The sequence below is a fragment of the Mercenaria mercenaria genome, chromosome 13, assembly GCF_021730395.1.
Source record: "Mercenaria mercenaria strain notata chromosome 13, MADL_Memer_1, whole genome shotgun sequence".
Lineage (NCBI taxonomy): Eukaryota > Metazoa > Mollusca > Bivalvia > Venerida > Veneridae > Mercenaria > Mercenaria mercenaria.
Window position 1 is genome coordinate 50,676,652 of NC_069373.1, and position 16,216 is coordinate 50,692,867.

General features: G+C 34.9%; 1 protein-coding gene across 1 annotated transcript; it reads left to right on the forward strand.

The window, feature by feature from the left end:
• Window positions 1-875: 875 nt before the first annotated feature.
• On the forward strand, window positions 876-15,946 carry LOC128547917 (mitochondrial import inner membrane translocase subunit Tim17-B-like). Its single transcript, XM_053521804.1, has 7 exons — window positions 876-981; window positions 7,530-7,629; window positions 9,141-9,204; window positions 9,986-10,114; window positions 11,827-11,862; window positions 12,804-12,878; window positions 14,154-15,946. The coding sequence occupies exons 1-7, from the start codon at window positions 956-958 to the stop codon at window positions 14,240-14,242; spliced, it is 519 nt and encodes a 172-aa protein (XP_053377779.1). The 5' UTR covers window positions 876-955; the 3' UTR covers window positions 14,243-15,946.
• The last annotated feature ends 270 nt before the right edge of the window (window positions 15,947-16,216 follow it).

Consider the following 16,216-nt stretch of genomic DNA (forward strand, 5'->3'; position numbering starts at 1 on the left):
AGGGCTAAGACGCTGCCTTACTGAGGTGAAGGCCAAGCGTTCAATTCCTGGCTACTCCCACTGCAGTTTGTCCTTGGATAAGGCAGTTTATCTGTCGACCCAACAGTAAATGGTTACCAGCAAATTGCTGGAGATAAGATAAGATAAGATAAGGTTTTATTCATGCCATATGTCCAGCTACTGTTTGTAGCATATTTTTGTAGCACATTTTTCACAATCTATCACAGACAAATAACTATACTAGTCAAATAAATAATACTGACAATTTATACCACAGCTTAAACATTAAGAGTATCACAATAATGCTATAATATCACAGTCAAAGTTTAATGACATATGCTTGCACAGGATAACCCGATAAAGTCCGAAGACTTATTTCCATTGGGGTTGCTATGTTGCATTATAAGATATAATTGGTTTTTAACTGTTCTTAAAATAGGGTCTCTCAAAAGCTCTACATTGTTTCGCCAAGTTTCGCCAAATAAAATCTACTTTGCCTTTAACCCTTTAGGCCTACATCTAGTCAGTATGATCAGTGTTGGCAATTCCATCATTCACAAAACATTCTGCAGAAATGTACATAAATGTACAAAATCCTTGAAAAGATCCTTTGAAAGCAAAGAATGCAACAAACCAACATAATAGCAGACACGGTTTGATTGAGTCTGTACGTGAGAGGTATACAAAATGTGCAACGCCCTTCACACCCACTGGCACAGGCTAAAGCGGATTTTTATTGTGGTAAAACTGATCTTTTTTCCCAAGATCTGAAAGGATCAGAAAATATAATTAGTAATAGTCCAAGTACAGGCCGCCACAACGTATATGAAAAATACCTTTACCTGTACGGTATTTACCAGAATTTAGCCAAGGCGAAGGATTATAACGATATTGTTGCGTTATATTCGTGTACAATTTTGCTCTTTCCTTTTAAAATTTCGTAAGAAAAATCGAGATGGAAGAATACGCACGTGATCCTTGGTTTGTATAATTTGATTAATTCTGATGTATATAGTATGACAGATATTTCCTGTTTCTTTAATTGGACTCTATCCATTTGTTGAAAACAGTTTTAGATCCGATTTTGTGCATTTAACGTGCAGTTTGTCAGAGAAATTTGGAGGTCATGTCAAAACCGGTGGGTGGGGTTGCATTATGAAACAGATGTTAACCTTAATGACAATGAAATGCTCAATTGTTGATACGGGTAACCATATAGTAATAATTAATCTTGCTATAAATCAGATTCAAGTGTTCAGTTTGTATTTATAGTGATAAAATTTGAAAGTGTACAAAGTGAAAGTAGTGTAGATATAGACAGGTCGGAGACTTCCCCTGGATTGTGAGACAGTCTCTCGATCTAAACATTGTCTCTCGTTTGAAAGACAAAATGTCTTTCGATCGAAAGACTCAAATTAGCCAGGTTGGGGAAGGTATCAAATTTAGCTAATTTAGCTATTTATAGCTAATATAGCTGTATATGACTTAAAATTGAACAAAAGAACTGCATGTTTCCATTAATTGCTCTTAAACTGTAAATAGGTGCATATTATTTACTTGCATATTAACTGAAGTTGGCATTTGTAACATTTTAGAGAAATAAAATAAAATATTTACCGATGCGTTTTTTCAGAAATAATTTCAATTTATCCTTGCATCACACAAAGCAAATTATCTGATAAGTACAAAAAACAAACATTATTTTTCACAATTTTGCTAATTTTCAGCTCTTATTTCCTAAGCACTCTTAACACATCTATGAAAATATGTTCAGAAAGTTGTGATTTGTGAAAGATCTGGGATATCACACAACATGTTTTATAGCTGGCATGTATAATGTGTAACCAATCCAAGGGAGGTGAAAAGAATTGAATGAAGATTTAAACTTGCACATTTTTCAAGGAAATTCCATGCAATAATACAGTTACACATGATTTCCTCCTACCAGCTTAATGTCTTATATAAACACTGCATGGTCATCACATTGTTGTTAGGCTAAGACAAGTTGTTTTTGTGTTCAGTGTTTGTGTCAACAATAATTAACTGACATTAGTTGCAATTAAACAAAATTGTGCATACTTGTAGCATAAGCTAAACGATCAAAATTTTATGTAATATCAAAATACTTTGAAATAGATCTAGTAATGGGCAGAAAACTACCATTCAGGGGATGTTAAACTTTCATTCAATTTACATTGGCCTTAAAGTCACTCTAGGTGTTTAATACAGGCTATTGTGGTTACTGGCACAACTGGGCTTAATTCTCCAATTAAACAAAGCAATTAACAATAACTGCATCGGTAAATGTTGTACTTGATTGATCAGTTCTGTGTAGAAAATTGTGTGAAATAGATGGACACAGTGACAGGATGCTCGTGTTAAAAATATGAGCAAGGGTGAGAAAAATATACATTTCTTTTGTTCACTTTTTAGCCATATGTAGGTATATTAGCTATAAATAGCTAAATTTGCTAAATTTAATACCTTCCCCAACCTGTTAGCTTAAGCAATAAAAATCAATGAAAGAGTAATTAAAACTCTCTTTTTAGAATGTGCAAATTTATTTCAAATATAGAAAATTATCTTTCTTTTATCATATTTTCAAAACCAATATTATTTGGGAATTTTGCTTAAGCATTATAATGCTTAAGCAAACTTCTATGGCAATGTGTTTCTTGTAAAGTTTACTTGCAATAACAAGTTGTTTCAATGAATAAATAATGCGACTGTAATGAAATGATTGTTTTGATAAGGATTTCATGTTTTTTCAACACTTAAGCTAAATACTGTCTTTCGATCGAAAGACATAAATTTTGTCTTTCAAACGAGAGACAGTGTTTAGATCGAGAGACTGTCTCTCAATCCAGGGGAAGTCTCGACCTGATAGATTGATGGAACGTATGCTCGCGGTATTTCGATAAATACGCTCTCTGCAGAAGCACAGATAAAGATATTTCATCATGCTATGTTCAACACCGACCAGTTGTGAAATGCCTTTACAACAAACTTAGCGCTAGCTGCACGTGCCGCTCACGTGACATATACAGCAGCCGATACATTTTACGCAGTCCCAGGGTGCGACACCTTATGTACCAGTCACTTTATGTACCACTTTGACAGTGTACCACCCATATCGCGGGCTTAGCGCAAAACGGTTGTAACTCCTTCTTTATTTCATATAAGTTACAACCGTTTTGCGCTAAGCCCGCGATATATTATATAGTAATTGTATCTCATTGTGTAGCACTGTCAATATGTGTTAATTACCTGTGAAAACAACCTTGATTTAATCAGCTTAAGTCCATAGAATGTTGTTAACATTCCTATGTGCATATAAATTACCTTGTCCTTATTAATTATGACAATTAACATTTAATTTAGTAAAAAAACATTTCAAGTAACATAAAATAAAACATTTTCATTAAATCAAAACAAAAATGATCATCTACTATATATCATATATGTGGTACATAAGGTGTCCAAAGTGGTACATAAAGTGCTTGTACATAAAGTGTCTGGTACATAAAGTGACACATTCTCACGCAGTCTGTATTTGTCGCAGAAATCTCAGGCAAATATTTCAAAATCACCCAACTAAAGTTAGTTTTTTAGAAATCATGCATTGCATTCAGATATAAGATACATTTAAAAGCAAGATGTGATGAATGTGACGCCTGGCTACACTACGAGTGCCTGTCGAACCATGAAAACACGATGTTGATCTTAGTATTTTGACAAAGTCTAAATGGCTCTTTTCTGAGATGTGGGGAGGAATAATTTTCCCACACACCAAAGAAGTGTAAGAAACATTAGTGAGTTAATCACTGTGATTGTTTGAATGATTATAACTTGAACATTCTGTTTTTTATATAACATTATGATACGTTTTTCAGCTTTGTTCTAATAGTGACTCCATTTCTGTAAGGGAAATATACACATAGAGGCACATACTAAATTTTATCCTCATTTCTTTTGTTTTTCGCATAATAAATGAGTAATGTTTTAATATTATATTCGCATATGCTTGTTTGTTAATTTTTAGCCTGCTGAATTTTTTTTTCGCCCTTAGTTTAATATATATATAATATACTACGACTAAGTCACGTGATGACGCACATCAACAATATGTTTCCATAAAAGGAGGATAACTTTATGTTATTGCATAAGCAAATCAAAATAATAATTGTTTCTTGCTTCTTAAAAAGATAATATGTACAAAATACTGCGAGCATAGGTTCCACCACTCTAGTTTAACTTCCACCCACCCGCTTAGCTCAATTGGGAGAGCACAGATCTACTGATTTCAGGGTCATGAGTTTGATCCCTGTGCAAGATGTATGTTTCCATGACAGTTTTATAAAAGACATTGTGTCTGAAATCATTCATTTAATGGTTTATTATTATTTACTGTGTATACTCAGGGCCTCCTCTGGGTTTTTCATACTTGTCGCCAACCTTTTCGCCAATTTGAAAAAGTTGGAGCCACTTTAGAGCCATTTTTGAGCCAAAGTTCTGAGCCACTTTTATTTCTTTTAGTTGGCTGTCATAGTGTGCATAGAGAAATAAAATATTGTAAATAATTTCATTAGGAATAATAACAACTTTTGAAGGTGTATTAGTTTATTGTAGAAGTAAATTCAATTTGTAGTTGGATAAAAAATGACACAAATCATTCTCTAATTCAAGAATCATATCTATCCATGTCAGAATTACCAATATTTCAGGACTCATTTATTTTCGGAAAGGAAAATTCGGATTTTTTTCTATTCTAAAAGGTCGAGTTGAACACTCTTCTAATGATTTTTAAGAAGCCACGGTAGCAAGTGATATCTTCCAGTTTCTGAACATTTCAATTTCAAAGAAATTAACCAGGTCCAGGATGCAAATTGAGGCCGATGTGTTTTAATTTTCGGATCCATCGTTAAAATCTTTTATGAAAACTAAGGAATCAAAAATTATCTTGCAAAAAAGTAACAAATTAAATGTATCTTTCGAACTTATTTAAAATTCGTCAGTCATACAACTGCATGCCACAAACATGACAATCTTTTTTTTGTAAAAAATCGCAACACAAAAAGTACACCGTAATCGGCGTTAATTTTGGTGAATTCTCGGCAGAGGTCAAACATACAAGCTGGCAGATGTTTTGATTACTGATTAATCTTCAATTCGCACATTATTACGCAATTATCTTCTCAAAGTGTCAACCAACTTCAATAGTCGAATTGTCAAATACACCGCCTAGACTGGTTATCGATTTTATTCACTACCAGCGTCTAGGTAAACACGTGTATCGGGAACCAATTCTTGGGCCGCTTATATCACTACGGAAAAAACAAATGCCGAGGAAAAAAACTATGCGCCACTTATTTTCGCCAGTTCGCAAAATTTAGCGCCAAATTCTTAAAATTATCGCAAATGGCGACATTGGCGATCGGCAGCGGAGGCCCTGATACTCATAAAATTTGACAAATTTCAGGATAAAAGTATCAATAAGTAAACTATATCCTGTTTTCTCATATTCTCGGGGCTTAAGGGGTTGTTTTTATTCCCAGTAACAGATTAACCATTTCATAAACAGCATTTGGGTGTTATTTTGTAGAAAATCTACTTGTTTTTCAGATGGAGTCATAAAAAATGTTGCAGAAATTATCCCATTTTATTATTGTACCCCCCGACAACAAAGTTTTAAGGGGGGGTGTACTGGTTTCAGGTTGTCTGTCCATAGACGCAATTTGTGCGCACCATCTCTCCTTATCCCCTTGACAGAATTTAATGAAACTTCACACAAGTGATCAGTACCAACAGTAGTTGTGCATGGGACATGTTAGGTTCTTTTAGAAGAAAAAAATTGCAGAGTTATGGGACTTTGTTTTTTTTGTTACTATACTATATACATAGACACAATCTTGTGCGCACCATCTCTCCTCATCCCCTTGACACAATTTAATGAAACTTCACACAAGTCATCAGTAACAACAGTAATTGTGCATGGGGCATGTTAGGTTCTTTCAGCGACAAAAATTGCAAAGTTATGGGACTTTGATTGTTGTTAACATACTATGTACATACAGTCTGCATATGCAATCTTGTGCGTGCCTAATCTACCAAACCCTTGCCTTGCACACAATTTAATGAAACTTCACACAAGTGATCAGTACCAAACTTAGTTGTGCATGGTGCATGTTACATTCTTTTAGATAAATATTCTGCATAGTTATGGGACTTTGTTTTTTGTTACTATACTGTATACATACAGTCTATATACATACAGTCCACATAATTATGCAAGCTTGTGTGCGTCAAATTGCAATGTACTGTGTCAGTGCATGCCGGGGGGGGGGGGGGGGGACATTCATCACCTTTTGTGATAGCTCTAGTTTTGTTACTGTATTTGATACCACCCTCACCTGCAGAAATGGACCAAGAGTTTCTCGTATTCCCGTGGATTTAGATTTGACTTTTCATCACAAATAAGTTGTAGAATTTAAAACATTAAAATTACCATTGTGTAATAAAAAGATATTTTCTGTAGTAAATACATCAAGAAATATGACAATTAATTGCATAATCAATAATTTATGGCAAATTTGCTAACACCATCAGAAAAAAATAAGGATTTTTTTGAAAATTCAGTAAAATGCTGATAGTTTCGTCAATAGGCGTTCAAATCACTTGAAATTTTCAGTGTGTCAGTTTTGTACTATTCCTGTCTAGAAAATAACAAACAAACTATTTGACAACTTCAAGGCAAAAAACGAGAATATGGGAAACCCTGAGAATACGAGAAACAGGGATAATCATTCTTTAAAATGGCACCCGTGGCAAAAATTCCTCACATACAGTGTCACCCAAATGCTTAAGATCTCAACTGGCAGTCCCTTCAACAAAGTCACATCAAAAATTCCCTTATTCATAAAGTACAGTCTTTATTGCAGTTGACTATAATGACCTCACAGAAGGAACCTAAATTACTTGATCCCACAATCTCATACGCAATAGCCAATACCATCTTAACTCCTTGTTTTCAAGAACAATTTGTTCCTGGAATGGCCTTCCCCTACACAGTCCAGTCCCAATTTGATTCTATTCACTGAGACGCTGGTAAATGTAACCTTCTTAGCTATATGTTTTTAATCTTAAAGTAATTGTAGTTCTTTTTAACTTTGCACCTAATGAGCTTGCTCATATTTTATATTTTAAGTCTTTTATTTTAATGTCCCAGAGAAGTGCCTCCCAGTTGTAATCAGAATTGATTGTTGGGCAGTACACTGTAGATGAAATATTTAAGTATAATGGTAATGGTAATGCATTACCATGGCATGGTAATGGTAATGCATTACGTTACAAGTAATCAGACTCCATCCCTTTAAATTGGTAACCAATTTCTTCAGGTTTTGAAAATATCTATTCTAGTCATTTTACAATCATTATACCAGTACTTATAATATATTTTCAGTAACAGTGTGTGAAATAAACTCCTGCTGTGTTGAAAATAAAGTATTATTTAAGTTTTACTTTAATTTCAGTCCATGGCGTATAGTAGACGACTGTGGTGGAGCATTTTCCATGGGACTGTTGGGTGGTTCAGTGTTTCATGGCATCTCAGGGTTTAGAAATGCACCTAGTGTAAGTAGATACTGTTTATTGGCAAAATTGGCCAACTCTCTCCAAGAATTTGGAGAGAATACTGCTTCTTAGTGTTCACAACTTTTTTCCTGAAGTGGGGAGGGTGTTTAATGATTAAGGCTCCCAGATTTACACATTTTAACGAGTCAGTCCATGTCGTGTTTGGCTGGTAAGCGTTTACAAAATTTCTACACAGTTAAACGTGGCAATCAATCTTCCAGCCATCAGTCTTTCTCTGCTCATAAAACTGAAAGAAACAAAGCGTTTTCAGCCTGTAAATGATAGATGTCTCTTAGATGCCATATGGGCACTTATTTATTTTCTATTCAATTAATCCCCAGCCACGAGAGGTGGGGGTTATAGGAATGGTCTCCGTCCGTCTGTCCGTAACACTTTCGTGTCCACTCCATATCTCCTAAACCCCTTGAAGGATTTTCATGAAACTAGGATCAAATGATCACCTCATCAAGACGATGTGCAGAACTCGTGAGTCAGCCTTGTCGGCTAAAGGTCAAGGTTACAACTCAAGGTCAAAGGTTTAAGCCTTCCATTTTGTGTCCGCTATATATCTCCTAAACCCCTTGAAGGAATTTTATAAAACTTTGGTCAAATGATCACCTCATTAAGACGATGTGCAGAACCCATGACTCAGCCACGCCGGCTCAAGGTCAAGGTCACAACTTAGGGTCAAAGGTTTGAGCCTTCCATTTTGTCTCCACTCTGTATCTCATAAAACCCTTGAAGGATTTTCATCAAACTTTGGTCAAATGATTGCCTCCTCAAGACGATGTGCAGAACTTATGAGTCAGCCATGCTGGCTCAAGGTCAAGGTCACAACTTGAGGTCAGTGGTTTGAGCCTACCATTTTTTTTGTCCACTCTGTATCTCCTCAACCCCTTAAAGTATTTTTATCAAAATTGTGTGAAATGATCACTTCATCAGGAACTCAGAGTCAGCCATGTCAAGTCAAGCTCAAGATCAAAGGTTTGAGCTCTGTATCTCCTAAACCCCTTGAAGGATTTTCATGAAACTTGGGTCAAATGATCACCTCATCAAGACGATGTGCAGAAATCATGAATCAGCCATGTCAGTTCAAGGTCAAGGTCACAGCTCAAGGTCAAAGGTTTACCCTTTCACTATCCATAACAGTGGCGGGGGATTTAGCTGTCTTTCAGACTGCCTTGTTATTATACAGACAAGCAGACAATAGCTTTTAAAGCAAAATGGAAAGTTAATAAAAAATCAGATTCCTCCATTCCTGTAGGTGCCTTTTTCGAGCATGCGTTGAACTTCTACAGCTTGCTTCCTTGCATGAAAGAATCCTGTTCACAAAGTGTGGTTTTGAACCCACAGTGGTGAATGTCAGTTCACGTGATTGTCAATGACCTTAACCATGCATAGACACTTGTCATCATGAATATAACCCTTTCTGTGGTATTTGTAACTGTATATCATAAAATAGATTACATCATTAAAATTTTAATTCTCTAAAGATTGACTTTACATTACAGGGAAACTACAGACGTTTATATGGTTCAATAACAAATATTAAAGCCAAGGCACCAATAACTGGAGGTGAGTAGGAGTTGTATTATGTTCTTCTGAAATTTGTATATGAGCCACGCCATGAGAAAACCAACATAGTGGCTTTGCGACCAGCATGGATCCATGCTGTTCACTAACAGTTTCTCAAATTGTAATAGGCTTTAAAAGTGAACAGCATGGATCCTGACCAGACAGCTCAGATGCGCAGGCTGGTCTGGATTCATGCTGGTCGCAAACCTACTATGTTGGTTTTCTCATGGCGCGGCTCATTTATATTATGTAGAGCTTTTAATTGTGTTTTCCCAAGGACAGAGCTTCGGCATAAATGAAAATTTTCCATTCATTACACAGTCCGAAACTTTGTATGAGATCAGATCTGGTATGAAATAAAGGAAATTAGAAATCATAATTTTATGATTATTGGAAATGTTTATCTGTCTATCAAATATTCGTACAAATAATGATCTTGAAGTTTAGATCAAACTGTTGCTAAAATTCATGAAAGTGAGAGGCAAAAAGGGATTAAAATTATACTGTTCATGTTTTATTTTCATATGTCATTTTGCAGCCCATTTTAAACACAAGCATTTTTGGGACTTTACTCATTGCAGTTAAAAGTATAATCATATTAATGGTAGAACATAAATGCTGTTTTGTTAGTTTAAATGTAACATCATTAAGTCCATTGTCTTTGAAAAAAAATGTTTGAAGTTATTTAATTAAGTGGAGAAAATGATTTGAGTTTCCAAAAACTTGCCTCCGATTTGGTCAGTTCATAAATAAACACTCAGCTGATCTTGTTTTGTTTCAGGTAACTTTGCTGTTTGGGGAGGTTTATTTTCAGCAATAGATTGTTCATTAGTGTATATGAGAAAAAAAGAAGACCCATGGAACTCAATAACTAGTGGTGCCTTAACAGGAGCTATTTTATCTATAAGAAGTAAGTAAAACTCAAAAGTAGCTTACAAAGTTGAAACGTGTATCACCAGCAAGGGTGTTGAAAGATTTCAAGATTGTTTCTTATAAAGGCATGCTTCCAGACGTGTCACAAAATAAAAGACATGCTTCCAGACATGTGTCACAAAATAAAAGACATGCTTCCAGACATGTGTCACAAAATAAAAGAAATTAAAGCAGCAAGGTCATCATAGATCACAGTCTGTCGTTCGTCATCTGTTGTCAACATTTTTATCTTTGGTAACTGAGTGAACTGCATTGTAGCTGTTCCTCAAACTTGGTTCAGAAGTATCCTGGCTTGAACCTCTCTTGAACCTCTCAAGCTATTCAAATGGTTTTGCTTGACTCTATTTTGGACTGCAAGTGCTAAAAAATAGAAAACCTTCAAGCATCTTGTGAACTACCAGATGAGCTCTACACCATAGTTTGTCAATAGCATCCTTCCAGAGAGTTTCCTCAAGTCTGTTGAAATGATTCTGCTGAGACTAAATTTTCAGCCATCACAGGGGTCTGTATTTTTTAGCATAGAATTACAGAAGAAAACATTCAGAAGTCTTCTCTTTAAAAGCAGGTCTTTCTTTGTAGTCTGTTAAAAAGCTCATTCACAGCTTTTCTTGTATTGTTATACAGTCTAGACTGTCTGAGCGACCCCCTTAATTAAACAACTCCCTGTCTTATGTGACTGTGTTTCAGTCCGCCCAATGTAATTTCCTATATAAACTGGCTGAATTAAACGACTCCCTGTCTTATGCGACAAGTGACCCTGATTTTGCAGTCATGTCATGCTAATTTGACCGTATTAAACGACTTGAGTCGGTCCCCCATTCAAAACGTGTTTGAGAAGATCCCTTCACTAAGGGAAATAACTGTTTGACTATCGTCATAGCAACGGCCGATACTTCTCGCCAGATGTCATCAGCTGATTGAAAACAAAAATGGCTGAAAACAAGAAAAAGAGAGTTGTTCTGACCCTAGAGGAGAAGATAACAGCCATTAAAAAACTTAATCAGGGCACTCCCGCATATAAAAATAGCAACAGAACTTGGGGTCGGCAAAACACAGATTCAGTCGTTATGAAAAAGGAAAAATGAACTCATTTCGAACTTCAAAAATAATGTGCCCGGACAGTCAAAACGCCGCCGTTATTATTTCACATTTTAGATTAAAGTAAACTAAAAACTGATAAAACCCACCAATACACATTATAACACTAAAATACCTACATATTCATAAAGATTATAAAGAAATGAGTTAAAAGCGATAATTGTTCTTAATTAAATGCAATTAAGACCTGTGATGTCATAAAATATGAAAAAATACAAATGTCATTTAATTAAGAACAATTATCGCTTTTAAATACACTAACCTAAAATGTGAAATAATGAAATGTTATATAAATGCATTAAAATGTATATAGATAACATTGTATTAATCTTTACTCCTTCATACTGTAAAATACCTTTGTACACAATAAGTAAATAATAAGTTTTACTTGAAGTGCAGAAAAAATTGCATTATATTTTGAGACTGTTTTTAAAGACTCCCTGTTATATGTGACCTTTTTCTTAGGGTCCCGATGAAAGTCACATATGACAGTCTCGACTGTATGTGTTGCCAGTGTGGAAATTTAAGAATTTTTTTTAAATGAAAAAAGGCTAGTGTTTTTTGACATTTCTTTACTTTGTCTATTTTCAGAGGGTAAAGCAGCGATGATAGGGTCAGCTGTGGTAGGTAAGTATTGGGCATTTTGTCTGCGTTTGGTTTGTTTGAAATCATTTGTCCTCTAGCACTGATTCATGTGGGGGAGTTGGAAGTTACTTGAGGAGAAAAAAAGTTTGTTCTGGTACAGAATCCAGGAACCTCAGTGAGGCTAACTGCCCACTATTACAAAACTGAAATACTGTTGAAAAACAAACAAACTTGTGTGTGCAAAGAATTAGACATGGCATTGAAATTGCTTGACTTTCAAAAGATCTTACAGATTTGACTGCATATATTTCCAGACATTCTTGAAAAATTAACCTCTGTTAATTAACTGGGTGAAACTACCTAAATATAGAGTTATGGTATTCCAATATGTTTTTACTCTAAAGGAGGAGCTTTTTCAGGGTCGAGGCACATTTGACTGCTTGTGAAATTGTTAGGTTTTATATAAGATGTTTGCATATTACTGTGATCCGGTGAAATTTCTGCTTTTTGATACAATTTTAGAAATGAACAAAGAATGTTAACTGTGCCAACAACTTCAGTTACAATTTCTTTTTTTATAGAGGTCATTTAAACCATTGTGGCTTAGAGAGAGAACAACACTGTAGTAATTAAGTTACTAATTAAAGTTAAGTGATTTCCATGTGGGTATTATAGACTCTGGTTGTTCTTGAAGTGTGTTTAAGCATTAAGCATGCTGGTGAATGAAACCTACAAAACCATGATTCATTTGTAATTTTCTATGCCATAATGCAGACTACAAACTACCAGGGCCTCCACTGGGCTTCAGAAAGTTGTAGCCACTTTTTGAGAGAAACTGCCAAATTGAATAAAATTCTTGTCACCACTTTCAAAAATCTGTAGCCATTTCTTCGAATTTGTAGCATTTGGCTACATTGACGAATGGCAGTTGAGGCCCTGAACTACAATGTACTGTACATTTAACTACTGAGTATGAATTTCAGGTGGAGTGTTATTAGCAATGATAGAAGGTATTGGTATCCTCATTACAAGATATACAGCAGAACAATTTAATCCAGGTATAATAATCATATCTTTGATCACAAGTCTAAGGGGAGATTTCTAGTTTTTGTCTTATTTGTGTGGGAGTCACAAAATCTTGCCGGTACATCCCAAACCATTGGTCAGATTTCATTAAATCTTTACAGCAATGATTGGTATGCAGGGACTTATAGTTGCTGCCTTGTTTGTCTTTCTATTCAATAAATCTTGTCCTGGGCATCCGTGGCTGAGTAGTTAAGGTCGCTAACTTCAAATCACTTGCCCCTCGTCGATGAGGGTTCAAGCCTCACTTGGGACATTGAATTCTTCATGTGAGGAAGTCATCCAGCTGGCTTACAAAGGTCGGTGGTTCTACCCAGGTACCCGCCCGTGATAAAATAATGCACTGAGGGGCACCTGGGGTCTTCCTCCACCATCAAAGCTGGAAAGTCGCCATATTACCTATAATTGTGTCAGTGTAACGTTAAACCCAACAAAAACAAAAAATCTTGTCTGCCACAATTTTCAAGGTATTGTCAGGAGGGAAGGGGGACCTTGGCAGAGATATAAAGGTCAATGACTTAGAACTACTTATCCCTAAATGCTGTTGATCCAAAACCTATCTCTTGTATCTGTCATGTCTGAAAAATGCTCAAAAGGGCATATTGGGTCTTCCTAAACCATCAGAAGCTAGAAAAGTCCACATTTAATCTATAATGGTGTTGATGTGATTGTTTTTTAAAGCTTCAGAATATATTTAGAAAAAAGAAAGGGCCGTTTGTTTGATATTTTGCTACTGATTTAGAAAAAAATTGACCTTGCACAAAGTTTCATGAGTGGCATCTGTATGGAAATCACAAATTGGCTAATAGAAATTTTCTGTTGTGTAGATTTTAACTTCTCACAGGCTTTAATGAACATTTGGTCTGTAGTATGATTAAATAAAATATATATAGGTCTGTGTGCTTGGGGTTGTTGTTTTTTTTTAGATATTTTCCCTTGATTAAAGAGATCCACACATTACATTCTGATATAAGGGCATTAGTTTGAATTACTTAATGTGTTAAATGTTTTCATATCAAATTTAATCTATTGAAAGAAAGTTATGTTGCAGCTTTAATAAATTTACTCAAGGGTTGCCATTTATTCATGAAACAAGTTTCATTTCCGTTGACCGAGTCCAGGCTTTGTTCTATGTTATTCGTAAAAATAATGTCACACCATTATTTCCTGTTTATAAGATGTGCAAAACTACCTGAACTGCTTTGTTAATTTGTTACCCTTAATAAATGAAATCACAATTACCTTTTCAGCTAATGCAGTTATGGAAGATCCATCTCAACTTCCTCCAAAGCCATTTGGTTTTGGTACACCAGGACAAGCACAAGGAAGCTATCAATGACAGGGAGCTAACTCTAGTGATTCTGGGATTTAGTAATTATTGATTACCTCTCTTGACATTATGATGGAATGCTGTGGGCATCTGACTGCTTGTGTGAAGCCACTGCCAGAAAATGAGCACAGATCTTCTCATAACAAACACTGAAAGATTGAAATAAGTCTTTGACATGGAAAAGTATATGTGATATGACAGAATTCTCTGTTCAGATTTGTGTTATAAATATTAGTAAAATGACTTATTTTATTAAGAATTCAAAATTAAAAACATATTGTGAGTCACTAGAGTAAAAGCATTCCAAAGAATGTTCCTTTAGCATAACTTCTGTTTCAAGGGTCACGCTAAATGGTGGTCAGATATGATCAACATAGGATGGTTACCCCAACATCCATGACGTTGGCTGAACACAAAATGGCTGAAAACTTAGAAGCAGTTTTTGAGCCATACGTTTTAAGAATTGGAAAAAATCATTTTCTTCTAATTTAGTTAGTCTGAATCCTGTAAAAAAAAATTGTGATCTGATTTGGTAAAAACAATTTTGTTTTGGAGGATAAATATTCATAGTTTTCACACAAGGTTAACACTTGACACTAATTTTGATTTTGTACATTGTACTTAAATGCTGTTTACATTTTATATATATCAGATGTTATATTTAAAACAAATATTTCTTGTCTAAAATACCTTGGAAAGGTCTCGTTTGTCAATAAAGATGATACTTATTGCTTGTATGAGATGTTGAGCTGGGAGGTTATATTTTCATTCATCATTTTATTTCATCCAAACATTTCACATAGTGTTGTTAATGTATCATGAGAGATTTTTGAAAAAAATGATTATATGTACGTATGATATTTTTAGCTTTGCTATGTTTTGTAATGGTTTTGTGTCATTTTATTGAGTCGGTACTTAAGAAAAGCACATTGAATTGTAATGAACACTGGATCCTCATCACTTCCATAAAATATTCACTTTTGAGTGGGATTTTTGAACAGATCTTCATGACTTTAAAACACTAGTGAATTGGGAAGTATTATGCAATTATGTGGTGGGCATCCATGAAAGTTGTCTGTTTTCTATCTTGAGCAGTTCCAATCTGTTGTCACCAAACTTGGTGAATGTTTAGAGCTCTTGTTGTCTAAATTTAAATTTTCTTCTTGATTTAGTTTCATATATTAACAGTCTTTAGGAGAGCGTTATTTTCAGTCAGTTTGCTGTCAGAGCTGATAATTATACTGTTGAATTGAGAATTTCTACTTGACTGCAGTTCTGTTTCATATACAAGTAGAGAATCGTTAAAACTTTTTTGTCGTAGTGAGTTCGAAATAAAGGTAAGGGATAGGTAAGAATGATTGTCAATTTCTCTATGTTTTCTCGTTTGCTTTCTGATATTCTTGTGTCGTTTACGTATGTCAGAAACAAAACTTTCCATATTAATCTGAAAATGCCAAAATTGGGAATTGCAAGACAAGAATACGCATCTAAGCAGAAATTGTAGGCTGTCATTACTTGTTGAAAAGGGGTTTTTCGAGGGATCGATTTGACTTTTTAGTTACTTTTTTTCTAATCGGACTGTAGTTGATTGCATAAAATCAGTTTCTACATGTAAATTAGAACTGTTAGTGATATGACTGTAAGTGTGTGGTATATTGTAATGAATACTTGGTTATTATTTGTTGAATCTTTAAATAAAGCTGGAAAACACTAGTTCATGTACATTATTTCTATGGCAGTGGTTGACTTGTATTTATGGCTTAAATAGCTCATTTACAGAAATTTTTTTCACATTGGCTACAAGTTTACAAAACTGAGCTTGAAGAATATATTGTCACCATTGGTCAGTTTCTGTTTGTGTTCAGAAACAAATCAGATAATAAACTGAGATTGTGGGTTTTTTGTACACTGGTATCCAGACCCTATGTTATAACCTTTGGACCTGATCTGCAAAACCGTTACGATTCGGTAGTTTATCAGCAT